General features: G+C 38.9%; 17 protein-coding genes across 17 annotated transcripts; 8 read left to right on the plus strand and 9 right to left on the minus strand. All coding sequences in view use genetic code 12, as the record gives it.

The window, feature by feature from the left end:
* Positions 1 to 47: 47 nt before the first annotated feature.
* On the plus strand, positions 48 to 1,525 carry CD36_40150 (1,3-beta-glucanosyltransferase, putative; the record flags this gene model as incomplete). The annotated part of the gene is made up of 2 exons (XM_002419642.1): positions 48 to 161; positions 212 to 1,525. 2 exons carry the CDS (start codon positions 48 to 50, stop codon positions 1,523 to 1,525), a joined length of 1,428 nt encoding a protein of 475 aa, XP_002419687.1.
* On the minus strand, positions 1,522 to 2,874 carry CD36_40160 (conserved hypothetical protein; the record flags this gene model as incomplete). The annotated part of the gene is made up of 1 exon (XM_002419643.1): positions 1,522 to 2,874. One exon carries the CDS (start codon positions 2,872 to 2,874, stop codon positions 1,522 to 1,524), a length of 1,353 nt encoding a protein of 450 aa, XP_002419688.1.
* Positions 2,875 to 3,100: 226 nt separating this feature from the next.
* On the minus strand, positions 3,101 to 4,768 carry CD36_40170 (ferric reductase transmembrane component precursor, putative; the record flags this gene model as incomplete). Its single annotated transcript, XM_002419644.1, has 1 exon — positions 3,101 to 4,768. One exon carries the CDS (start codon positions 4,766 to 4,768, stop codon positions 3,101 to 3,103), a length of 1,668 nt encoding a protein of 555 aa, XP_002419689.1.
* A 364-nt stretch (positions 4,769 to 5,132) lies between these two features.
* On the plus strand, positions 5,133 to 5,792 carry CD36_40180 (cell wall protein, putative; the record flags this gene model as incomplete). The annotated part of the gene is made up of 1 exon (XM_002419645.1): positions 5,133 to 5,792. The coding sequence occupies one exon, from the start codon at positions 5,133 to 5,135 to the stop codon at positions 5,790 to 5,792; it is 660 nt and encodes a 219-aa protein (XP_002419690.1).
* Positions 5,793 to 7,124: 1,332 nt separating this feature from the next.
* CD36_40190 (cell surface antigen, putative) lies at positions 7,125 to 7,844 on the plus strand (the record flags this gene model as incomplete). The annotated part of the gene is made up of 1 exon (XM_002419646.1): positions 7,125 to 7,844. The coding sequence occupies one exon, from the start codon at positions 7,125 to 7,127 to the stop codon at positions 7,842 to 7,844; it is 720 nt and encodes a 239-aa protein (XP_002419691.1).
* Positions 7,845 to 8,299: 455 nt separating this feature from the next.
* On the minus strand, positions 8,300 to 9,742 carry CD36_40200 (ammonium permease, putative; the record flags this gene model as incomplete). Its single annotated transcript, XM_002419647.1, has 1 exon — positions 8,300 to 9,742. One exon carries the CDS (start codon positions 9,740 to 9,742, stop codon positions 8,300 to 8,302), a length of 1,443 nt encoding a protein of 480 aa, XP_002419692.1.
* A 274-nt stretch (positions 9,743 to 10,016) lies between these two features.
* On the minus strand, positions 10,017 to 12,524 carry HIS4 (histidine biosynthesis trifunctional protein [includes: phosphoribosyl-amp cyclohydrolase (ec 3.5.4.19); phosphoribosyl-atp pyrophosphohydrolase (ec 3.6.1.31); histidinol dehydrogenase (ec 1.1.1.23) (hdh)], putative; the record flags this gene model as incomplete). The annotated part of the gene is made up of 1 exon (XM_002419648.1): positions 10,017 to 12,524. The coding sequence occupies one exon, from the start codon at positions 12,522 to 12,524 to the stop codon at positions 10,017 to 10,019; it is 2,508 nt and encodes an 835-aa protein (XP_002419693.1).
* Positions 12,525 to 12,700: 176 nt separating this feature from the next.
* Positions 12,701 to 14,494, minus strand: CD36_40220 (peroxin, putative; the record flags this gene model as incomplete). Its single annotated transcript, XM_002419649.1, has 1 exon — positions 12,701 to 14,494. One exon carries the CDS (start codon positions 14,492 to 14,494, stop codon positions 12,701 to 12,703), a length of 1,794 nt encoding a protein of 597 aa, XP_002419694.1.
* Positions 14,495 to 14,754: 260 nt separating this feature from the next.
* On the minus strand, positions 14,755 to 16,065 carry CD36_40230 (L-ornithine transaminase, putative; the record flags this gene model as incomplete). Its single annotated transcript, XM_002419650.1, has 1 exon — positions 14,755 to 16,065. The coding sequence occupies one exon, from the start codon at positions 16,063 to 16,065 to the stop codon at positions 14,755 to 14,757; it is 1,311 nt and encodes a 436-aa protein (XP_002419695.1).
* A 347-nt stretch (positions 16,066 to 16,412) lies between these two features.
* CD36_40240 (conserved hypothetical protein) lies at positions 16,413 to 16,820 on the plus strand (the record flags this gene model as incomplete). The annotated part of the gene is made up of 1 exon (XM_002419651.1): positions 16,413 to 16,820. One exon carries the CDS (start codon positions 16,413 to 16,415, stop codon positions 16,818 to 16,820), a length of 408 nt encoding a protein of 135 aa, XP_002419696.1.
* A 284-nt stretch (positions 16,821 to 17,104) lies between these two features.
* On the plus strand, positions 17,105 to 18,634 carry CD36_40250 (extracellular matrix protein, putative; the record flags this gene model as incomplete). Its single annotated transcript, XM_002419652.1, has 1 exon — positions 17,105 to 18,634. One exon carries the CDS (start codon positions 17,105 to 17,107, stop codon positions 18,632 to 18,634), a length of 1,530 nt encoding a protein of 509 aa, XP_002419697.1.
* A 67-nt stretch (positions 18,635 to 18,701) lies between these two features.
* CD36_40260 (conserved hypothetical protein) lies at positions 18,702 to 19,619 on the plus strand (the record flags this gene model as incomplete). The annotated part of the gene is made up of 1 exon (XM_002419653.1): positions 18,702 to 19,619. One exon carries the CDS (start codon positions 18,702 to 18,704, stop codon positions 19,617 to 19,619), a length of 918 nt encoding a protein of 305 aa, XP_002419698.1.
* MET15 (o-acetylhomoserine o-acetylserine sulphydrylase, putative) lies at positions 19,616 to 20,938 on the minus strand (the record flags this gene model as incomplete). Its single annotated transcript, XM_002419654.1, has 1 exon — positions 19,616 to 20,938. The coding sequence occupies one exon, from the start codon at positions 20,936 to 20,938 to the stop codon at positions 19,616 to 19,618; it is 1,323 nt and encodes a 440-aa protein (XP_002419699.1).
* A 658-nt stretch (positions 20,939 to 21,596) lies between these two features.
* On the plus strand, positions 21,597 to 22,292 carry CD36_40280 (conserved hypothetical protein; the record flags this gene model as incomplete). Its single annotated transcript, XM_002419655.1, has 1 exon — positions 21,597 to 22,292. One exon carries the CDS (start codon positions 21,597 to 21,599, stop codon positions 22,290 to 22,292), a length of 696 nt encoding a protein of 231 aa, XP_002419700.1.
* A 101-nt stretch (positions 22,293 to 22,393) lies between these two features.
* CD36_40290 (ATP-dependent RNA helicase, putative) lies at positions 22,394 to 23,761 on the minus strand (the record flags this gene model as incomplete). The annotated part of the gene is made up of 2 exons (XM_002419656.1): positions 22,394 to 23,472; positions 23,539 to 23,761. 2 exons carry the CDS (start codon positions 23,759 to 23,761, stop codon positions 22,394 to 22,396), a joined length of 1,302 nt encoding a protein of 433 aa, XP_002419701.1.
* A 275-nt stretch (positions 23,762 to 24,036) lies between these two features.
* Positions 24,037 to 24,417, plus strand: CD36_40300 (mRNA export receptor, putative; the record flags this gene model as incomplete). The annotated part of the gene is made up of 1 exon (XM_002419657.1): positions 24,037 to 24,417. The coding sequence occupies one exon, from the start codon at positions 24,037 to 24,039 to the stop codon at positions 24,415 to 24,417; it is 381 nt and encodes a 126-aa protein (XP_002419702.1).
* Positions 24,418 to 24,428: 11 nt separating this feature from the next.
* CD36_40310 (delta 1-pyrroline-5-carboxylate reductase, putative) lies at positions 24,429 to 25,253 on the minus strand (the record flags this gene model as incomplete). Its single annotated transcript, XM_002419658.1, has 1 exon — positions 24,429 to 25,253. One exon carries the CDS (start codon positions 25,251 to 25,253, stop codon positions 24,429 to 24,431), a length of 825 nt encoding a protein of 274 aa, XP_002419703.1.
* Positions 25,254 to 25,285: the final 32 nt, after the last annotated feature.

A 25,285-nucleotide genomic window follows, 5' to 3' on the forward strand; every position in this document is an offset into this window, starting at 1 on the left:
TAAATATTTTCTCAACCTCTTTCCACAAACACCATTCAACCACCACCATGTTACAATATACGATCTTGATTTTTCTAATATTCATAGAATACTGTACTGCAAACATCCACCCCATAATCATCCATGGCCACTACTTTATAGATAGTATCACCAAAGAACCAGTATGTACACCAGCGTAATCAACATGAACACGCTCACTAACACTACATAGTTCTACATCAAAGGTATAGACTACCAACCAGGCGGATCTTCTGCAGTCTCAGAAACCACCGACCCCTTATCGGACCCGGCTAAATGTGCTAGAGATATAATTCTATTTCAAGAGTTGGGCGTTAACACTATTCGTATTTATTCAATAAATGCACACCTAAACCACGATAAATGCATGACCATGTTGGCCAAAGCGGGAATATACTTGTTCTTGGATGTAAACTCACCATTGCCACACCACCACCTAAATCGGTACGAGCCGTGGAATTCATACAATTTGTACTACTTTGAAAACGTCTTTAAAGTGGTAGAACAGTTTTCCCACTATAATAACACATTAGGATTTATTGCTGGGAACGAAATTGTCAACGACCCCATTTCCGCCAGTGTTGCTGCCCCATACGTAAAAGCAGTAGTCCGCGAAATCAAAAGCTATATTGAATACAATGCTCCAAGAACCATTCCTGTTGGCTATTCAGCGGCCGATGACTTGAACTACCGCATGCCACTAGCACAGTACTTGGAGTGCGGCGACGATAACCCCAAAGAGTCTGTCGACTTTTATGGCGTCAACTCCTATCAGTGGTGCGGCGACCAAACGTTCTATAGCAGCGGATACAACATCTTGGTCAATGATTACAAGCACTTTACCAAACCAATGTTCTTTTCGGAATACGGGTGCAACGAGGTGTTGCCGCGAAATTTTGATGAAGTCCCCGTGTTGTACACAAACGATATGATCGACGTTTTCAGTGGCGGATTGGTATATGAATTTACCCAGGAACCAAACAATTACGGTCTAGTCAAAATATTGTCCAATGGCGACGTCAAGGTATTGCGGGACTTTATCCAGTTGAAAAATAAATTTGACACACTACCAGAGCTAGACTATAACTATATCATCCAATCAATGAAGGAAAATGCCAACAATATCCAAACGAAATTGAAAAACTTTAAAACGTCAATCCCAAAATGTGAGTTACTGTACCCAAATCTCGACATTTCCAAAGGCGTGCCACCATCCATTGCTCAGACATTGATTGAAACTGGCGTTGATGCTAGGCGCGGGGAATACGTCTCCCTATCCAACGACGACATAACAACAAAGTACCAGTTCTTCCAAGAAAGTGGCGAAAAACTAAACATTGTCAACAGAATTGAAACATTGGCGGATGAGGAGGCGCCGCTAGAAAACCGACAAGAACCAGTAGAAGCACCACCAGAACTTCCTCCACCAACCACCAACCCTTTTGTGGATTTCATTCACAAAGTACTAGACCCTTTCAAAACTTTCTGTGCTAACTTGTTTAATTAATACCTTGATTTTGTGTATAGTAATCTATAATCATGTCGAAATATCTGTAGTGTATTCTTAGGATTTAACTCCAACGGACTAAGAAATATCTTCCACTCATCATACGTCAATGACTCAATATTCTTATCCAGTTGCTGCTCTTTGAACCCACATTTGACACACGTCTTGACTCTTGATGGGAATTTTCGTAGCACAATAATCAAGTGGGCGATCTGCGACGTGTACTCCATAAACGTTTCAAAATTATCCGTAGGCGGCTCTATCCACGAATCAACATCTTTATGCACATCATCGTGTCGCAAGTAATCAAACAATTCAAAATTCGTCAATTTTAATGTGTCCAACCTCGAGTACCCTCCAATCCCAGAACACAACAATTGGAAAAACGGATTGTACTTGCCAAACTTGAATTCCAGATTGCTGTAAAAAATATTTGACCCAATATCCAACGTCAAATAATGCAATACCTCATTCTTGACCTTAACCAAATCAATCAACGACAACTCCGTGCTATTGGCTATTTTGGAAAGTTCTAGTTCCGAAACATTGGCAAATATCGGACACTCTCGTTTCGTTCCCTTCTTAAATGGATAGATACACGATTCAAAATGTAGTTTATTTATCCGTAGATCCTTTAACGTTATTGGGTTATCAATGATAAAATTAACCAAACACAATTCGTCAACCACATCAAAATACTCAGCTATAAGGGACAAGTGGGTATTACGAAACGGTATCGACCACCCAGATTGCGTCTTCAACACTAGCTTACGCAATCGTCGGTTTTTCGTTTTCGGTGTCCTGCGTTTAAAGATATTGCTGCTACTCGACTTGTACTCCATCGGGAACCCAAACGACGGGGAAATCTCACTAAAAATAACACACTTCAACCCAAAGGCATGTGTAAACAAGTTTGACAACGACAAAATAAACTCTGTATAATTGAGCTGATCCATTGCCCTTACTTTCGACTCAACAGCATAGCTCCCTGCTATATTTAGTTTGGTGTTTTCTGAATCTTTAATTTGCGGGTTGATAAACTCAATGGTGTTTAAAAAATTGATTTTGTTGCTTATATCTGCTAGTAGATGAATAGTGGCAAACTGGTAAAACTTTTTTGGGTTTCTGAAAACAATCAGATTGTATAATAGGTGTTTGTTGACAATATGGTTAAACTTTTTACAACACAATGCCACACTTCTCAATGTCTGGTAATCATCGACAAAATGACGAAAAACCTCAAGTAGTATCTCCAACGGCAATGAATGGAGATGCTTAAGCGGATATTCATGGACTTTCTTCTTAGAAAAGAATCTACCCTTTTTCCCAATTAATTGGTACTTCAACATTGCTTGGATGATTGGGACAAAGTTGTTGGAGGAGCTTCGGGAATTTTTTTTTTTTTTTCTTCCTGAAATTGACGACTGGCATTTGCGTTTTGGTGGTACTACATGCAGGAATTCGTGTACAAACCTTAAAACCTGTTACGGTTAGCATAACTATTAGAGGTCAGTAAGTTTAATTTTTACTCCTATTGTACGATCATATAATTTATATAACAACCTGTTTTCTACCCTAAAACGACTCAGTATAACAATACACTTCTGGCGACCCTTTCATTCTTCGTGCACTTTGACAGTGGTGTTTGATTGAGTTTGTAAACGATGGAGACCCACACGACGTAACTGCCATGGACTGGTTCGAACTTAGTTGTTGAGAATGCTGTTTTATTATCTCTTGAACTTGCGGTCTTCCATATAAAATATTGTAATCGTTGGTTAACGATTTTGTTAGTTCAATAACCAGATTCTTTCTTTCTAGCGGCAACTCCTCTTTTGATTCTTGCGTAATGTAAATGTCAACGGCACATCGCCCAGCAAACTGTTTCAACAAATCCTCAAACCATTCAATATTATCTTGCTTTTTGATTACCCACACAAACTTAATAAACTGGCTCTTAGGACGGAATAATACATCGCCATCCTGGTTTCGTCTATCTATTTGGTTTAACAAATCAAGACAAACTGGAAACGTAAACGCGCCACCAGAACCAGCAGCGAAAAAAAGACATGTGTCAAAAGTAATCAACGGTTGGTATCTAGCACCATAAGGACCATGGAACATAGCTTTGATTGTCACCTCATCATGATCAACCTGCTCAAGATGTCTCATAAGTTTTCTGGTAAACCCTCGCTGAACCCTTACAAGTAGTCTCATCTTTCCACTCTCAGCAAGACTGGCAATCGTGAATGGATGGTACTGGAAGAATTTGATTTTGCCGACATTCAAATAAACATGCTGACCAGCTTTCCAAGTTTTGTATTTGGGAAGAAATCTCGTATACCAAGATTTCGACACATACTCGGCTTCAGAAACCGGTATCTCCACCGAAATCGTACTGTCGTCGATTATCCTGAATGTACACCTACCTTTGGTGGGCGACTTTTTGGCATGGATATGTGCAAACACTTTACTAACAACTCTGTCTATGACCAACCCATGCACTGAGATTAACACAACAGCTCTATTTCCTTGATTGTGAATAAATGTGAAAAACAACATCATAAATGCAAATACCCGGTGCTGCACTAGAAAGAAGTCATAGGCAAATTGTCTAATAAACCTTAAACTGGCCCAGTTCAAAATACTGAAACTCCCATAAGCAATAAACCCGAATATCTGTGGTGGAATGATAATCATAATTTTAAAATTGAGATTTAGCCAATAATAAATTGCCATCCCCATATGTATGGTGATCATGACCCACATAAGTCGCGATAACCATTTATGTATAAACTCTAGTCTATCGTGCTGCAATCCCGTTATTGAAGTCAACAAGTCATTTTTCATCACAGAAAACAATAAAATCGGCAAGTTCCCCACGGCAACTTTCAGCAATCTCTTGGAAATAATGTAAAACCGACTTTGATAATCCAAATCATTAATCTCAGCAAAGCAAAACCCAACATTAAGACCAATAAACACTATTGCCAACAATACCAAACTTGGCTGAAAGTAGATGTCGCCCCGTACACGAACACAGCTCGTCCACACATCCCACACTTTAAGCAACCTAAAGTAGATGTTGTTGCGCTTATTATTGACTCGTAAGTATCGTGGAATCCAATAAAAAAGTATCCCATGTCCTGCTAATACAATAAACGTCAATATAAATATCAACCACTCATATTTATTATTTCTTTCCTTTTCCACAAAAAACTGTTGATCAAATGGAATAGCCATGTTTGAATAGTTTAACCTCGATAAGGATTCGAAAAAAATTTTTATTTTTTGAGGCCAATATACTTTTGTTTAATACTTTTTCATTCATGCATTTAATGAATCGTAGTATAATATACAATAGAATTAGACAAAGGGATGCGGCCATCGTTTAATTGGTGGATTTATCGTTTCTATGCCAAGAATCCGACAATTGCGAAATTAACATGCAACACAAAAACACTTTTTTTTTTCAATCTGATAAAATGTGGGAGAACAAAGACAGATCGGGACCATCTATTTCCTCGGGTTTAACGCTATATAAGGATAGGTGGATCCTGCCTTTTTTTTTTTTTTTCATTTCTACTTTACTGCACAACCCACCAAAATGCATTTCATATTCTACTTGATTCTTTTAGTATCTGCTGCTGATTACGGTAACTTTGGCACGTACCCGAAAGTCCCTAAAACTGCTTCCATTAACGGATTTGCTGATCCAATTTACGACTTATTGCCAAACTGTGCAAAGGAATGTGTTAAATTCAGTACCAGTAATACCCCTTGTCCATATTGGGATACTGGATGTTTCTGTGTTATGCCACAATGGGCTGGTTTGGTTGGTCAATGTGTTGCTCAAAAGTGTAAGGGAGAAGATGTTGCTAGTGCTAGATTCTTGGCTACCTCGTTGTGTTCAGTTGTTGGTGCCAATACTTGGATGATGCCTGCCTCTATTTCCTCAATGCTTTCCACCGCAGCTGGAGACGCTAAAGAAGTCACTACAATTGAAGGGAAAACTGCAAAATCGTGGGTTACTGCTCCAGGAAGTGCTGCTGGAAGTAGTGTTTCGGAAACTGGTGCTGCTAGTGAAACCGGCAGTTCCGAATCTGCAAAATCAACTACAAGTGATGCCTCATCATCGTCCTCCTCCACGGCTTCTTCATCTGCTACAACCTCCTCATCCCCATCCTCTTCTGCTAATTTTGCTGTTTTACAGACTGGAGGCATCGGGTCGGTAATTCTTGGCTTTATGATGTACTTTCTTGTATAAACGTATTTGAATGCTGTAGATAGATTTTATTATGCCCCTAAGTAATCACCATGTAGAACAAAACCAATCTCTCGTATAGGTTTTGTTACCCTAAACATCACGCAATGTTTTTGAACAATAGACTTTTTTTTTTTTTTTTGTTGAGTACGAAATGTCTCTACAACAATAGACACAACCAGGCGTTTAACATTCGTTAATCATGAGCTTATTACCCAAGGACATCTCTTTTATCTAGCTCCATTTTTCTTCCCGCCCCCCCAGTTTTTGCCTTATTTCCCGCTTTTGTCCGACACATACTCAGGGTATTCTTCGAGTTCTATCCCGAAAAGGTTCTGATTGTTTACAAAGTTTGGTGCTACCATTGTAATGACCAAGAAAAAAAAAAGCACCACAAAACAAAAAGTATAGCTGCAATTGCTACTCGGACAAAACGCTTAATCTCAAAAATCTAATCTATTTCATCAATTTTCAGACTAATGCACTTTGCCAAGAAAAATTAGATACCTGGATGATTCCTCCAATAACAATTGTTTAGCTTCCGGTCAAGCTGATTGTTTGTGAGTCCTTCTCATGAACTAGTGCCAAATTAGTACACATATGTTCCCCATTGGAATTGACGGTAGTTTCCTAGACATATTATATTTACCAGAAGAATCAAATGTTTCCCACAAGTCTTTGTTTAAACACGGAAAATCAGAGGGATCAGCCTACCATCGGAAATTTAATTAATCGGATTTACTATTGCTGAATGGCTGCGATTGGCTATTCAAGATCAGCTCTGAATTACTGCCCATGCAAGAACCTTGCCTGGTATATCCAAATTTGGCAATTGAAATTCTATAAACAGCAATGGTATTTGGTTTGTTGTGCTAGGGGTATACAGATGTAATAATAGAAACCTATTGGTTTCCCTATTTCTCGACCACTACCACCCTAAATTGTTGCACAAATACAAATACGCCTTAACCTATTTAGCCATGCTGCGTATCTAAACAAGTAACTATTTGCTTTGTGTACATTGGGCTAATTCTTTATATTTTTTTCTTAGCTAAATTTAATTAAGGAAATATCGGAGTACTTTCTGACTGGATAGAATTGCAAATATGTCCCCTATGAAAATTTTTTACTTTTGCTTTGTTCAATGGCCATATGGGTATCCCCCCCCAAAAAAAAAAAAAACCATTTTTGTGTATGAGAATTGCCGAGTATCCTTATTATTTTCTTTGTGAACCAATTTTCAGAGAATGGAAAATCAGGGTATAAATACATTGGCATTCTCCATCACTTCCGTTGGTTTTGACTCCTTAATCTCTATCAAATAACCACACTACCATGTTGTCCTTATCTTTATTGTCAATCATTTCAATCGCTTTAGCTGCTGATATCACTGCTATCCCAGAAGGTGATAATCCATACACTGTCTTCCCAAGTGTTGCTAAAACCGCTTCCATCAATGGTTTCGCTGACAGAATCTACGACCAATTGCCAGAATGTGCTAAAGAATGTGTCAAGCAAAGTACCAGTAACACCCCATGTCCATACTGGGATACCGGTTGTTTGTGTGTCATGCCTCAATTCGGTGGTGCTGTTGGTAACTGTGTTGCTAAAAACTGTAAAGGTAAAGATGTTGGTTCTGTTGAATCTTTAGCTACTTCCCTTTGTTCAGCTGCTGGTGTTTGGGAACCATACTGGATGATCCCATCAAGTGTTTCTGATGCTTTGGCTAAAGCTGGTGAAGCTGCTGCTGAAACCACTGCAGAAACCACCACCGCCGAAACTACTGCTGAATCAACTACTGCTCAAGAAACCACTGCCCAAGAAACCACTGCTGCTGAAACTTCCAAGGCTGCTGAAAGTTCAGCTCCAGCTGAAACTTCTAAAGCAGAAGAAACCTCAAAGGCTGCTGAAACTACCAAAGCTGAAGAATCTTCTGTTGCTCAATCTTCTTCTGCTACTGGTGTTGCTTCTGTTTCAGTTGAAACTGCAAACGCCGGTAACATGCCAGCTGTTGCTATTGGTGGTGTTATTGCTGCTGTTGCTGCCTTAATCTAAGTTATATACTTTTGTTAATTCATAACTAATATATGTCCGTTTTTGTATATCATTAAATTACTTATGCTTCTAACACAAATCTTCTACTAAACTTTTGTTTTGGAATTGGACCCAGGCCGAACCAAATATCTATTGCATTGATGTGAATTACCACACCCCCAACTACTTGTCACATTCCTCGGAGAATGCTTTTATTGAGTATTTCGCAGCCAAGGCTGCATTATACGTGTGCCTTCTAATCACATATCACTTTTTTGCCGCTGATGCAACAAGCCCAACTGTGGCGCAATCAACAATCATTATACAATTTGCAGAGCATAGCTGGGTAGCTTCTGCATTGGCAGCTGGCCTTGATTTGACTTATTTATTGTTCTCGCCTACTTCCCTGATTGGAAAAGTGTGGAGAGATGCAGTTGAACGTACTATAGTTGTTATATATTAAGAAAGAAATAGATCTAATTTTTAGCTTCTCCCGACTCATTATTGCTAGACCCATCAGCAACACCGTCAATATGGGGTAACGGTTGGCTTATATTGGTAGAGCGGATAGGTTCCAATACATATGGGTTGGTCTCAGGATCTTCATCAGCATAATAGGCATATTCCCCAATTTGTGCCAAGTCGGTACCCAACATTTCCTCGTCTTCGTGGAGACGGATTCTGAGAAATGGGATTCTGTCCATAGCAAGCAAAATGATCGATGTAACAGTGAACGACCACGCAGCTACAGCACAACTTCCTGCCAACTGGTACCCCAATTGTTTCCAGTGGTGGTTTATCCACCCACCGTCAATCTCAGTTCCGTCAATCATGGCAACATAGTCTGCAGCAAATAATCCCGTCATAAAGTTACCAACAAATCCACCAACACCATGGAGCGCCCACACGTCCATACCGTCGTCAATCTGCAACAAGTCCTTTATGTCAACAGCAAAGTTACAGATAATGGCTGGAACAATGCCGAAAATTATCGACGTGTAAACAGGAACGTAGCCAGCAGCAGGAGTGATTCCAACGAGACCAGCAATTGCGCCCATGCACAAGCCAACAGTCGACCATTTGCCGCCAGTTCTAAACCAATCAACAAACATCCAAGTCAACCCCCCGGTTGCAGCAGCAAGGTTGGTGTTGACACAGGCGTACCACGAACGCATGGAAGAGTTACCTGTAGACCCACCATTGAAACCGTACCAGCCAAACCAGAGAAAGATCGTGCCCATAACAATGGAGGAAACTGAATGTGGCTTGTATTTTGGAACTTTGCCTTTGGCAACAGGGTCATGTCTCTTACCCAACCAGAGCGAGTATGCCAAAGCAGCAAAACCAGAGTTTTCGTGAACTGGACCGCCACCAGCGAAATCCAATGCTCCCAAGTTGACCAACCAACCATTTCCGCCCCATGTCCAATAGGCAATAGGACAGTACACAATAGTCAACCAGATAAACAAAAACACCATCATCGGTCCTAATCGTGCACGCTCGCACCCGGCACCAGCCATTAAAATAGCAGTGACAGCAGCAAACATCCCTTGGTATAAACAGAACAAAATATCAGGAACCGTTTTGACAATACTGGGTGCCCCTAAAACATCCTTGAGACAAAAGTTTTGCAAGGTTCCCAAAAACACAGAACCATTGTGGGCAAACACCAACGAGTACCCCCACCAGAACCACTGGAAGGCTGCCACACACGCAGCCATCAACGCAGCCCACATCAACGACAATGCATGCTTCTTACGCGAGATCCCTGAATACAAGAGTCCCACACCAGGAATCATGATCCATACCAAAACACTTGCAGTACCAATCCATACCATATCGGCACGGTCAAATTGTTCATTCAAGTCGACTTTAAACACATCTCCACCTGTACCTGTTTCCGTGAAATTTCCAGACATATTGGTTGTTATGTTTACTTAGTGAGTGTGTTAACAATGAAAGGGGATACTACGGGATCTTTATATACATCTCGAATTTCTGAATACCTAAAAAGTGTAACGGTGGAAATCACAATATCGTAATTAATCATCAGCCAATCACAATACCGATGCAAAGATTTTTCACACTGATAGAGAACTCAATCAAAAAAAGTTTAGATAAGCAATATGCAGGATATTTTCGCTGAGCATCTACCTGCTATGCCACCTCTCTCAAAATTTGAATATATATCTACTATGTAATCCTATCCATTCTGATTTCAACTGCTCTTCTGTGAGCTTCCAACCCCTCAACTCTTGCTAATTCCATTACCGCTTTGCCGATATTCTTAAGCCCGTCTTCTGTAACTTCTTGAGAAGTAATAAACTTCTGGAAAGTAGCAGTATTGACTCCAGAATATTGTCTGGCGTAACCATACGTTGGCAAAGTGTGGTTAGTCCCACTTGAGTAATCCCCACAGGATTCAGGTGACAATGCTCCAACAAAAACTGAACCGGCATTCTCAATCATATCAGGAACATAAGATGGAGCATCGTCGATTTGTAATATCAAATGTTCAGGAGCATATTGATTCGACAAATCAAAGGCTTCTTGGTATGTTTTAGCCAACAAAATGTATGAATGGGCCAAACATTTAGCAACAATCTCCTTTCTTGGCAACACTTGGGCTTGTTTCTCTACTGCATTCTGGAACTCATTCAATTTCTCATCGCTCAATCCAACACCAATAAGAATTACCTGAGAGTCTACACCATGCTCAGCTTGTGAAAGCAAATCACTAGCAACAAAGTCAGCATCGGCATTGCAATCTGCAATAACCAAAACCTCAGATGGCCCCGCTGGCATATCAATTGAACATAATGCTTGGGTATCATTCTGAACATACATCTTGGCAGCAGTAACAAACTGGTTTCCGGGACCCAAGATCTTGTCACACTTGAGCACACTTTCAGTACCATATGCCATTGCCGTAACTGCTTGAGCACCACCTGCCATAACAATACACTTTGCTCCCAATTTGTGCGCAACATAGACAACTTCTGGCGTCAACTTCCCTGTAGCACGTGACGGAGGAGACGCAATTATAATATTCTTACACCCAGCAACTTTTGCTGGAACACCCAACATCATTGCCGTAGAAGGTAATACTGCTGTACCACCTGGAACATACAATCCAACATTTTCAATCGGCTTGGCAAATCTAGAACAGAACACACCAGGACATGTTTCTACCGTCATAACCTTTTCCTTGGGTAATTGTGCAGCATGGAATTTTTCGATATTCTGCATTGACAAGTCAATAGCAGCTTTCATTTCTTCGGAAATATCCATCAGCTCAGCAGGGAACGGAGCTTGTAAAACAGGTGTGTCAAGTTTCACACCATCAAACTTGGATGTCAACTCAATAAGAGCTTTGTCACCATCAGATTTCACTTTTTCAATAATAGGAAGCACAAGTTTCATAATGTCTGCAGTCTTCTGAACAGGTCTTGTCATTGCACGCTCAACAGCAGCAGCATCATCAATGCTAACAATCTCCAACTTATAGCTGCTATTGGTAGTAGGCTCTTGGTACTTAGGCTTGGCGTCTCCTTTTCTTCTGGAAACTTTCAAGGACTTTACGTCCAAATTCTTTTCAACATCAGCCAATCTCACTCCATGTTTGATGCACCAGACCATGGCAAAATAAACCAAATCGGCACATTCCCAAGCAATTTCCTCCTTCGACTTGGCTTCAATCAATTCATCCAACTCTTCCTTCAATTTGGCAATCAATAATTTTTCGTCATCAAATAAACGTTTAGTATAGGATCCCTCGGGTGCATTTTCTAATCTGTCTTGCAAAGTACTATCTAATTTGGGCAATCCTCTAGCTGGAGAGTCTGCCATATCATCACCAAAACATGTAAATTTGGTTTCACGGTGGCAGAACCCATAGCCAGTTCGTGGTTCTACCATAAACTGAATCACATCAGAATCACAATCCTTGGATAACTTAACTAATTTCTGGGTAGCACCACTGGTTTTGCCCTTGTACCATAATTCATCTCTGCGTTTACGTGATTGATAAACCCCAACTTTCTCTTCAATTGCAGCAACTATAGAGTCCTTGGAGGAATACACTATACCCAATGCCGTATAAGAAGGGGATGGCGTTGTGATTAATGTGGTGTACAACCCATCTGGTCTGTCGGTAGTCAATGTACTAACAAACACAGCAGAAATTGATATCTTGTTCTTTTCTTCACGTTTGACAGACAATTTCGAGCTTGGAATCACTGGAATATAGTTTTTAGCCAATTCAATGGCCTCATCCTGTGTGAAATCAGATTTGATATATAAAACCCTGTTTTCATTCGCATTATATTCTTTCAAATTCCCCTCAGGAAATGGTTTAGTAACAACAAAGGATGCTTCAGATGCCACTAATTCAGCACTTGGGACATCAACAGACACAACAAATCTAGCACTTGGTAAGCCTGCTTCAATAGCTTCACGATATTGAGTCTCATTAACAAACACCTGCTTGATCCCAACGTTCAACAACTCAACAATTTGGTCAATACTGGCATTATCAATAGCATTTACAAAAATATCCACGTCATGTGGAAATTGATGAATAAAGTGTTTCTTGATACTAACACTTTCTATTGGGAAAATTACTTGACCCACTAAAGAAAACTCATTAATTGATTCTCTATCTTCGGGAGAAGAAATAACAGGCAAAACAGGGAAAGTCATGTATAGTTGTTGGTATGAATTGTTGAAAGAAGGTGAAAAAAAAAAAAAAAAAAAATTCATCACAGATAAAGGTGGAGGAGAAAAAAAAAAAAAGAAACCAATTCTGAGTCATTCTCTCTCACCTCTTAATAATAATAATTTGCAATTTTACCTTAAATACACGCCCTATATACTACCTAAAAACTAAATTCACCTCTGAATTGATTCAAATCCATATTAGGTTTAACCAATTCCAATAAATCTCTTCTCTCCATCGCAATAAAAGCTCTCTTTAGTGTTTCAGTTAAGGATGTTGACTGGTTATGATTTAATGTCGATACAGTATCCACCCCCTCAACTTGATGCATGGACAACCCACTCAACAAATGCTCGGCCGCTTCCTTGTAACAACCAATATTTATACATGAAACCCCTAGATTATATCTTGCCCTTACAAAGGTTGGTTTCAATTGCAATGCCTTGAAATACGCATCCACGGCTTCTTCTGAGCGGTTAGAATTTGCCAAAGAAGCACCTAATCTATTCCACAATATCGCATCATCAGGTCGTATTGATAATGCAGCTTTGAAACAGTCTATAGTCTTGTCAAACTCTTCATTAGCGTAGAACAATACCCCTAGTCCCATTTGAACATCAGCATCCATGCTAGCCTGGTTAGGCGACAACTGGGCAGCTTTGAGAAATAATTCTGTTACTCTTTTGTTTAATGAGAATCTGTCTTCGTCGGTGATTGTTGGATTCTCTTGTCTTGCCTTTTCCACAATCTGAGGATACTTGGTTGATATCCATCTTTCCAAAGTGGCGAACGCAGCATTATCGTACCCTTCATTGATATAACTAATTGCCAAGTTCATTAAAGCCTCGGAATTCTCAGGATGCAACTCCAAGCATTTTTCCAATGCAGAAATACCAGCTATTTCCTTTTCATTTTGTGTTTGAACTTCTCCTAGCTTCAACCAGGCATCAACATGGTTTTCATTTCTTTGGATTGCAGCCTCAAACGCCAAAGCAGCTTCAGACAACTTTGCTCCATTCTCCATCAATTGCAAACCAATCTCATACGGGTCTTGGTCTTTTGGCAAATCCAAAAACTGGTTACTTTGTTTATCTTCAAATTGGTAGTCGCCAAAGTGTGCACGCGTAGAGGCATACTTGGCAAAATCTTTCTCCCATTGATTCATATCAGCGGGATACCCATCTTTCTGAGTTCTCTTGAAATCTTCATATTGCTGATTGATAAAGTCGTTTTCAAAAGCTTCTGAATTCAAACTGTCCCACACTTCTTGGAAAGTGGCCTGGTACTTGTCATCAACAACAATTTCAGGAGACTGCTCTCTCTGGATTTCCTCAACCTCCTCAGCTTTGTTTGTCAACTCCTCTATCTCCTTAAACTGATTTTCCCAATCCACTTGCTGCTCTTGATTCTGTGTTTGGGCATGTTGTTGCTGCTGCTGTGGTTGCAGTTGGTACGCCATAGACATTCCCATCATTGGACGATATCCACCAAGACGAGGACCAAATTGACCTGGTCTCTGATTATGTTGTTGTGGTTGCGTGGTGGAAGATACTTGACTAAACTCATTTGCCCACTGGGCATTTACAGGACTCCCAGTTTTTGCTATTGGGGTTGCAATCTGAGCAGATGGGGATTGTGCAACAAAGTCTTGTGACCAGTTATTTTGCTGTTGGTGAATGGGATTGGGTTGGTTTTGAATCGCATTTAATTCATGTCTCATAGGTTGGAACTGGAATGAGTTCTGTGGTGCACCATTATTCATAAATTGGTCCAAGTTAGCTCTATCCCTAACGTTCATTAAATTATCCTTTTTGAACCCTTGATTCTGGGCCAAGTTTCCATGTTGGTTTGCCACTTGTTGTTGCAACGATCTATCTTGTTGGGCATGCTTATTAAATTGAGCAACGGCATTTCCGTTGACTGAACATTCTGATCCTCCACCAACAAACGACATGCTTTAAAGATGAAAAAAAAAAAATTTAATAAAATTTCGGAAAACCAAAAAAAAAAAAAGAAGGCACTGAAAATTATTGTCCAGACCAATCCAATTTATATGACCGTCATTTATATTTTTCTTTTTTTTCCCCACCAAGAAATGGAAGAACTGAAATCTAATCACATGCCGAGGTGAGGAGACCAAACATATTGTCAATACACGACTTTTGGTTTTACTAACAAAATCAATATATTGCAAAACTACAAAAAATACTATTACTAATGTTCTGTTTTGGCAACATTTGGCAACTCTTTTAATGATTTTCTAATACTGTCAACACCTTTCAACAAGTCTTCCTCGGAAATGACCAAAGGAGGAGCTAATCGGATGATATTGTCATGAGTTGGTTTGGCCAAAACACCGTGATTTTTCATTAACAAACACAAGTCCCAGGCAGTTCTGCCATTGGTCTTTGATTCGTCTATAACAATGGCGGATAATAACCCTTTGCCTCTTACTTCGCTAATCATTCCATTGCTTTCCTTTTGCAACTCTTCTAATTTTTCTCTCAATAATGTACCTAATTTTTGTGCTCTTTCAACCAAATTCTCATCCCTAACAACATCCAAAGCAGCAATAGCAACTCTACATGCCAATGGATTACCACCGTAAGTAGATCCATGTGACCCTGGCTCTAAAGTCAACATTACTTCTTTCGACGATAAAACCGCAGACACTGGCATAACCCCTCCAGAAATAGCCTTTCCTAACAAGACAATATCTGGTTTGACACCTTTGGAATGTTCATAGCACAACATTTTACCAGTTCTGGCAATACCAGTTTGGATCTCGTCACAAATCAACAAAACGTTATGCTTCTTACACAATTCTTGAACTCTTGGCAAGTAGTCTTCTGGAGGAACAACAATACCAGCTTCACCTTGAATAGGCTCTAATAAAATAGCAGCAATCTTATCACCAGCATTGGCAAATGCTTTCTCGACATCTTCAATAACCCCATATCTCAACAAAGTGCCCTCTGGTTCACCAGGAATTTGAGGACCAACACCTTTCAAGTAAGGACCAAAGTTGGTCGTGGCATCAGGGTCAGTGGACATGGAAATAACTCCCAATGTTCTACCATGGAAATTGTTGACAGCAGACAAAATTATAGCCTCGCCACTTGGAATGCCTTTCTTGTCGTAACCCCATTTTCTTGCCAACTTCAAACCAGTCTCAACTGCTTCAGCACCAGTATTCATTGGCAACACCATCTCATAGTTAAAGTACTCGGTAATGTACTTGGCATAGACTCCAAACACATCAGACGAAAATGCACGAGAACACAATGTCAATTTCGAGGCTTGATCAACCAATGCAGCAACAATCTTGGGATGACAATGACCTTGGTTAACAGCAGAATATGCAGACAAAAAGTCCAAATACTCTTTCCCTTCAGGATCCCAGACATGAGCACCTTCAGCTTTCGAAAAAACTACTGGTAATGGATGGTAGTTGTGAGCAGAATATTTTGTTTCGTATTCACGAGCAGTTTCAGAAGAAACCTTGAAATCTGGTGTTGAAGACATTATAACTAACACGATTATTAAAGGAAGACCTAGAAAAAAAAATTTCAAAAATTAACAATGGAATTGGTTGTCTCTTTTATACATCAGGTAGGTGTTTCCCCATTGCCCAGATTTGGATTTGAATTTTTCACTCTTCTGGAACCATTTGATCTCTAAGAGCAAGAGAATGCGAATTGTTCATTATGCACGACTTGCACCTCACCTGTTCGGCAAATTGAAAATGGAAGAAGAAGAAGGGGGGGAGAAGAAAAACTAAAAAAAAAAAAGTGTGTCCAGTTGTCAATCCCTATTTTGTACAACCACTTTCTTTATCGCAATTATAGTTATCAAGTATAAATATATCCATCATGATGCAACCAAGAGTTAAAAGACATATGCAAAATGCTATTCAACCAGTTGAAAACATAAACGAAGATGCTGCTTCTTTGCCATCCGTTGCCATGAGAATCAGAAAAGCAGTTAGTGAAGGGTACAAGTTGCCAGGTGATAATACCCAACAATTTGGTGGTAGCTTTCAACGAGTTCCTTTGCCAAGTGGTTTGACGGCTCCACCAGACTTGGTTAATGGCGAATCAACAAGAACTGTTTCGAATCTCGAAGAGTGGGATAGCTATTACAAGATTCAAAATGCTCCTTTACAAACATTATCAGAAGGCAACAACTACTTGAAGAGAAAATTCGAAGACGACCACGATTTGGATCTCAGTCAGTATCAAGCAAAATATGGTGATTTGAAATTCAATGAAGAGTTTTAAGAAAGTATTAGCCTATTGCGGCCCTAGAAGTTTAGAAGGTTTATTTCGTATTCGTTTGATTTGTTTTGATTTGTTTTAGTACCTGTTTAGTGGGAAATTGTCTGGTATAAATGTACAATTTTCATTATGCTTGATAATATTCGTTGTAGACGAAACTCTGTGCATCAAGATCTGTCAGTTCTTTTTTTCTGTTTTTTTTTTTTTTTTTTTTTGATTCGTTTAGTTTTCTCACACCTTTTTTCTTCACACATAGACTGCCCCGACCCCGACTAACGATTTCAGAAATGTTGCTATGGAGAAACTTGGTGTATAACATTGCCCTACCGTTCAAGAACCTCAATAAGGAAGATAGAATCATTCAACTATGTCGTTTGTTCACATGTGTTTTAGCAATAGTGTGTTGTTTGGTATGCATAGTTGCACCAAGAGTCACCAATACAACTTACGCAGCACGTATAAATTGTGCCCATTTGGATGTGGCTAATGGGCTATATGAGTCCTTGAGAAACTCAGTGACCCAAGTCTTTAGTCCTGCGATTTTCAACGATCAGATGAGTGGAACAGGGAATTCGTTGACAAATAGTGAAATCAGATTGATTACCGAGTATGCTGAGACACAAGTGGCAGGTAGTCCACAGTACTGCATTTCTTCATTGTGGACTTGGTGCTACGGTAATTATGAAACATATACGGTAGTAGATAAGCATGGGAAGGTTCTTACAAAGAAGAAAAACGAAGTCTTGACATGCACTGATAAAAGCTCCTACGTGTTTGATTATATCAATCAATTGGAATCCATTGGCTTGGAGATTATATTAGCTTATGCCTATCAAAGCTCAACGTTTGCCACAACACTGTATGAAAAGCTAGTCAGTTCAAGAAACGCAAAGTTCCAATTTGCCTTTAATGGGATCATTTTTACTTGCTGTGCACAATTTGTGATTTTGCTATGTATTTTTGTTATTTACTCAAACCGTGGCTCGTCAAGAGATTTATCGAAAATCCCTGCCTTGGTTTTACACGTCGTGACGTTGATTTCATTGGCTTCCTCCCTCAGTATAATTATTGGACTGGCAATGATTACAAACTTGTTTATTATCACCAGAAATGAGATTAAGAGTAAATTGGGCGATTTTGGAGTAACATTTCATATGGGTTCCAAATGGTTTCTGTTTTTATCACTTTCAGCAGTATTTGCAACATTGTCACTGGTTTCATGGGTTTTCCCTATGTGGTGTGCCAATCCCCTGATTAGTCTCACTGATCGAGATGACGAAGCGTCCTTTTATGAAGTGCCCACAAGAAGAAATAACATGGAAGAATTTAGCAGGCAAGCTGATTTCCAGACGAGGAGGTTTAAATCTTCTGAACACAATGGTGGGCATGGCAGAACCAAGATAGGTAATATATTCCATAATCCTCGTCATGCCGTTCACCAGGACGACCACCACGAGGAAGAAATGAGAAAGCTAGGTGAATCTTTATCAAAAAAATCATCGGTAAGAAGAACAAAGTCCTTGGGAGCTAGAAAGGCGGAACTCGAAGAGCAGGGTATCTTGCTAGATAATTTTGCATTCAAGGAAGATTATCCAACTATACAAGAAGAGACATACGATGGATATTCGAGTAGATCTGTATCTAGATCAGCTCTGGATAAAGTCACTAGAAAGGTTTCTGACAAGCGACAGCGCCATTTAATCAAGAGCCCATTTGACGAGGAAGATAAAATGGATGGCATATCACCAAGAAACTCGTATCTAGAAGATGACGAGTTGCAACTATTAGATAACCAAATGTTCAATTTGAAAAAATAGAGTATTTATAATAGAATTAATTTTTTTTTTTTTTTTCCGATAACTTATATTCTCTTTGCAACCAGAAATGAACAAAGAAGAGATTTACATAATCCGCCCTACTCGTTCCAAGCTATTGATTGTTTGGTCGGTAATTGAAGTTGGTTTTACATCACTTCTATTTGCAACGAGTTTTTTCTTTCTTTTTGCAAACTCAAAAGTAATTCAAAGGGGTCCTCCTGCATTTCAATTGAGGATTCAATCTGACTCAATATTTGCCAAAAATACATTCCAGCTTATCCAACAAGGACTAAAATTTGCAACGTATTTGTCCAATGATTTGAACATTTACATTAACGAAACTATTCCAGAAACCTATCTCCAACAAATCGATTCTAATTACGACAATAGTTTGTACCTGTTTAATATTTTTGGATTCTGTCGGCTAACCCAATTTAACAAAATATTGAATTGTTATAATGGACAAGGAATAAACATTGCTGCATGTTTTCTTCAAGATATAGGAACGCAACTAGGAAATTTGACGAACCAGTCTGATCCAAGTAACGTTTCTGCAAAGTTAGTTTCCTTCTATTACAATTTAGTGGACCAGATTTGCAGTGACACTCAGAAAGAAATGTGTATTTTGCAAACATATAATACAATGTCAAGGATAGTTCAATATCTTGCATTTTCGTCTTTGGTGTGTTTAGCTATTACAACAGTCACTGCTTTATTTGAAATGGTTTGTTATTGTATTTTTGCAAGATCTTTGATCAGAGTGTTTTTCATTGTCAAAGTCGTTTGCATGTTGGGCTTTGTTTTCACAATGTGTATAGTATACTGTCTAATTATGGTAATGAGAAACTTTTTAACAGATTTAATAACACAGTTCCAGATTGGAACCCTTGAGTTCCCCACCATAAAATGGATAACGTGGTGTGTTTTAACATTAATGTGTCTAATAATTGTTGTGAAACGATATCTTATATACCAGTCTATTTAGTTGTTATAAACTTTCTTGAATGCTTGTTCAAAGTCATTAATAATATCATCAATAAACTCAGTACCGATAGAAACTCTAATCAAGCCCTTAGTAACACCAGAAGCCAACTTTTCTTCGTCTGATAATTGCTGATGAGTAGTGAACCATGGAGCAATAACCAATGTCTTGGAGTCACCCACATTGGCCAAGTTTGAGGCAACTTCCAAATTGTCAACCAACTTCGGGGAGGCTTCATTGAATGGGTCAGTGGACGAGTTGGAAATATCCTTGACAGTAAATGCCAAAGCACCACCAAAGTATTTAGCATCATTATTCAAATATTTCTTACTCAATTCGTGAGATTCGTGAGATGGCAATCCCAAATAAGACACCGACTCGACATTTGGGTTTTTCTCTAACCATTGGGCCAATTTCAAGGCGTTTTCTGATTGTCTTTCAACTCTTAACGATAAAGTTTCCAAACCTTGTAACAACAAAAAGGATCCAAATGGATTCAAAGCTGGACCCAAGTCTCTCAACAATTCAATTCTTAAGTGACCAATGTATGCTGCCTTGCCCAAAGCATCACTCAAGACCAACCCGTGGTAACCTTCTGATGGTTTGGAGAATTGAGGGTATTTTTCTGGGTACTCGGTCCATGGGAAGTTACCAGAGTCAACAATAACACCGGCAATTGTAGTACCATGACCACCAATCCATTTAGTAGCAGAATGGACAACAATATCAGCACCGTGGGCAATTGGGTTAACTAAAAATCCACCTGCACCAAAAGTGTTGTCGACAACAACAGGAATACCGTGCTCATGAGCCAATTTAGTGATTTTTTCAAAATCTGGAACATTATATTTAGGGTTTCCAATGGTTTCAAGATAAATAGCTTTTGTCTTGTCGTCGATCAATTTGGCAAAATCTTCAGCAGCATCACCATTAACAAATTTGGTTTCAATCCCCAAACGTTTGAAGGCGACTTTGAATTGATTATAAGTACCACCATACAAATAGGAGGTACTTATAATGTTATCACCAGCATGAGCCAACCCAGCAATTGCCAAAAATTGGGCCGATTGACCAGAGGAGGTGGCCAATGCACCAATACCACCTTCCAAAGCAGCAATTCTTTGTTCAAACACATCGTTTGTTGGGTTCATAATTCTTGAATAAATGTACCCTGGGGTTTCTAATCCAAATAATTGAGCACCATGTTTGGAGTCGTTGAAAACATAGGAAGTGGTGGCATAAATTGGTGGAGCTCTTGGCTGGTGTGGCTTTTCAACTGGTTGTCCAGCATGTAATTGAAGAGTATCAAAATGAGAAGGCATTGTGGATGGTTATTGATTTATCAAAATCGGTAATACAGAAAAAGACAAAGGAAGAATTAAAAAAATGAATATTCACAAAAAAAAAAAAAACAACGGAAAACTCGACTCTTAGGGGCTATTTATATTCGCAAGATTGAATATAGAGAAATAATTTAATTCTGGGCCAAAAAGTGTGGATGCAAAGCTTGTAAAGTTTAACCACCACAACAACGAGAGACATTAACGCGGAGTGTATTGATATTCTGAGAAAAAAAAAAAAAAAAAAAAACTGTTACAATTTCACGTGAACTGTCAAGTTCCCAAGAAATTACTCTCACAGTTGAATAGTTCGTAATAAAAAATGCAGACCAATTTCTAGAGTTTTCATTTATTTTAGACAAACCAAGATACTGGTGCTGGTGGCTTTACGTATGTTAACAATTTATGCCCATTTTTTCTTCAAGCCTCTTATAACTTATACATTTGAGTTTGTAGTTTTTTCATTTTTTTTTGGTGGAATTTCTGCTACAAATTTTTTTATGCATCAACATACAGTTTGTCTATTATGTTGCGAAACGGGAAATTGAAAAACAAAAAAATTCCGACCCTCATAGTTGTTGATGTTTTCTTGTTGTAAAAACATTTCTCCAACAAGCGTACGACAAAGCACTGTTAATACATGCCGAAACAATATCAATGTAATGGTATCACCACCAGAGGAGTCAGGTGTAAAATAAAATGTAACCTGCCAAATTCCTACTGTCGACATCACGAGAACCAAGCGAATGTTCATCACAACAACAATAACCATAAAACCCAATCAAATGATACTGGCTATATTTACATGTACACCATGACCAATTTTCTATTTCCACCAAAACATTGGACTTTCAAAGTAAAGAATTTGCCCGACGCGTCTAAGAAGACCGATTGGGTGGATTTCAACAGTAGGAAATCGCATTACATTCTTATCAAGATTGGTCGGACAACTAAAACACCAGAATCACGCATCCAGCAGTGGCAGGAAAAGTGTCAACACCCATTGACCAATGTGGGACCACCCAACAAACACTTGATAAAAAAGCGCCGTGAGTTGGTTGAACGATTGGCGTGTATGAGTATTGGTGATTCGGCCTACACTCGTTGGAAAAACGGCGGGTTCTATTGCAGGAACCTAAATTTGGTAGAGCTGACTATCCACAATGAGTTATGGAAAAAATATGGCAAGGGCCAAGTATATTGTCCTACCTGTGTGGCTGATGAATGTCGTTCAGAAGCCAAATTCAAGATCCACATGGAATGGTTTCTAATACCAAAAGAAGACATCGAGAAAGTTTACCACTTGATAAATACCGTATGCATGAAAATAGGATAAGAGAAATATACAAACACATAATAAAACAAAAGAATATAAGATAAGAACAGTATTTAAATTATACAAAGTAAAAAAATTTTTCGCCCCTCTCCACTACATACTCAAGTGTTCATATAAGTTGATGGATCAACACCTTCTTCTGGGAACTCAGTAATTTTAACATCAAATCTGCTTTGAATCTTTTCCAAGACTTCTTCGTCCTCCTTGGAAGAGACAAAAGAAACAGCTAACCCCTTGGTACCAAATCTACCAGCTCTACCAACTCTATGCAAGTATTGATCGGCTTCGTTTGGCAAGTCATAGTTAATGGCCAAATTGATTCTCTCAATATCAATACCTCTACCAAAAACATCAGTTGAAACACAGATTCTCTTATTGAATTCTTTGAAAGATCTATATCTTTCAATTCTTTCTTCTTGTGGCAAACCAGAATGCACAGCAATCGATGGGAAGTTACAAGCACATAACAATTTGTTCAATTCGTTTGCTCTTCTGGTGGACTTGACGAAAATAATGACTTGGTTGAATTCCAAGGAATCCAACAAATCAGATAATTTTCTATTCTTCTCTTTCTCATCCAATTTTATGTAGTATTGTTGCAAACCATGTAAGGTCAACTTAGCCTCGTCATCAACATAAATTTCCAATGGGTTTTGCATGAATTTTTTACAAACAGGACGGATATCTTGAGATAATGTGGCGGAAAACATCATAACTTGCTTTTGATGAGGAGTTGCACGGAAAATGTCTTGCACATCTCTTCTCATGTCAATGGACTCTAAAACTTTGTCACACTCATCAATAACAAACGACTTGACATTGTTCAATCTGATGGCTTTCTCCTCAACCAAAGCATGTAATCTACCTGGAGTTGCCACTACAATATGTGGACAAGTATCTTTGTTCTTCAATTTTTCAATATCCCTCTTAATTGGGGTACCACCATAGAACACATCAGTTTTAACATCAGGCATGTACTTGGAAAATCTGGCATATTCATTACGGATTTGATAGGCCAATTCTCTGGTATGACAAATAACCAAAGTGGAAATTTCACCTGGAACTGGATCTAATTGCTGCAATGTTGACAATACAAAAACAGCAGTTTTACCCAAACCAGACTTGGCCTGACACAAAACATCAGTTCCCAAAATGGATTGAGGAATACAAACTTGTTGGACTATAATTGGAAAATGTTAGTAATCAGCGTACAATTCAAAAAAAAAAAGCTCTTATTATTACATACCTTCAGAAGGATGTTCAAACCCACAATCCCCAATTGCTCTCAATAATTCTGGTTTCAATAAAAAGTCTCTGAAACCAGTGGCATGGATTCCAACATAAGATCCTTTCTTATCACTTTCTTTATCATTAGATTGGCCTTCACCAGAAGCTTGAGTGGTGGTTGAAACAGCAATTTCTTCAGAATCTGAATAATCTAATAACTCTTCTTGACCTTCGTGAGACATGATTGGTTGAGTGTTGGTACGACAAACAGTGATTGTTGCTGTTGTTGTTGTTTTTTTTTTTTTTTTTGTTGCTGGTTGCCTTCTTGATAGTTTTTTTTTCCAGATGTTGGCAAAAGTGAACTGAAAAAATTTTGAAAAAAAAAAAAAAAATGAAATCTACTGTCGTGTCTCGTGTCCAAATCAAACATTATTGAAATCGTACATTGTTTTAAAAATCTGAAAAGTTTCTCCATTCCTTTCCTTTTTTCTTTTTTCATAAGTCGGAATACTGAAATATGTTTAGAATTGGTACCAGAGTCCCTAGGATACTCCCATATCGTCAATTTACCACCACCCCTACCTTGAGGTTTTTTGACAAAGGTCCTACCGCTGAAGAGCAGGCCCAGGCATTGGCAAAGGTCAGTAAAGTTGTTGCTGAAAACCCAGAGTTGTACAAGTTGATGGTCGAGTTCAAACAATTACTTGAAAAAAAAGGATTTGAAACAGGAGCCAAACCATCTATGACACAAATGTTCAAGTTGTTGGCTGACAAAGATATCAGAGAACAAGGTGCCAAATTCAAACACTTTTTGGAAACTACAGACACAGGACTAACCCAAAATGAAATCGCAACTGTAAGTGGCGCATTTCTATTCAAAAATAAAGATATTAAATAGAGAAAGTGAATTTACTTTTTAGCAAATGAAGCAGATATGTTAGCTGCCTCTTCAACACCTCTAGCAATTGCACTTCTTAATCCGCGATCTTCCATGGTCAACAAGCCACCGATTGTAGTACCACCAGGAGTGCATACTTTGCTCTTTAATGCAGCTGGATGTTCACCAGTTTCCAAGACCATGCGGGCAGTGCCTTCCATCACCTTGGCCGCAGCAACAGATGCTACATCGTATGGCATACCCATTCTAACCGCACCATCTATCATGGACTCCATCATCAATAAACAAAAGGCTGGTCCTGACCCAATCAATGAGGTTGCAATGTCCATGTTCTTCTCGGGAATTTTCACAGTCATACCAACGGTATCAATCAATTTCATTACCAACTCTTGGCTTTCTTCACTGACTTCTGGGGCAAATGCAATTGCTGCAGTACCACAGCCAAATCTAGCTGGGGTGTTGGTCATGACTTTGGCAACATATGGAGTGAAAATAGACAATTCCTTTATAGTTGTCCCTGCCAATAACGAGATTAATAATTGTTTACCAGTCAATGATTGCTTAACTTCTTCATAAATGCTCTCATACATATATGGCTTGCATCCTAAAATAATAACATCTGCCTCAGTAACTGCCTTATTGTTGTTTTCAACTCCAGCAGATACATGAACCAATGGTTGATTGGCAAACGTTTCTTTCAAGCTTTGTTCTTGGCTTGGAATAGTACATGCTATAATCTTTTTTGGGTATGGGTCAAATTTAGATTTCAAAATAGCTGATGTTACAGCTGTGCCCATAACACCGCATCCTAATACTGTAATTGTGTAGTCTTTCATGATTGATACTTTGAAAGAACCTCAAAAAGAAA

This window comes from Candida dubliniensis, chromosome 4 (genome assembly GCF_000026945.1).
Source record: "Candida dubliniensis CD36 chromosome 4, complete sequence".
Lineage (NCBI taxonomy): Eukaryota > Fungi > Ascomycota > Pichiomycetes > Serinales > Debaryomycetaceae > Candida > Candida dubliniensis.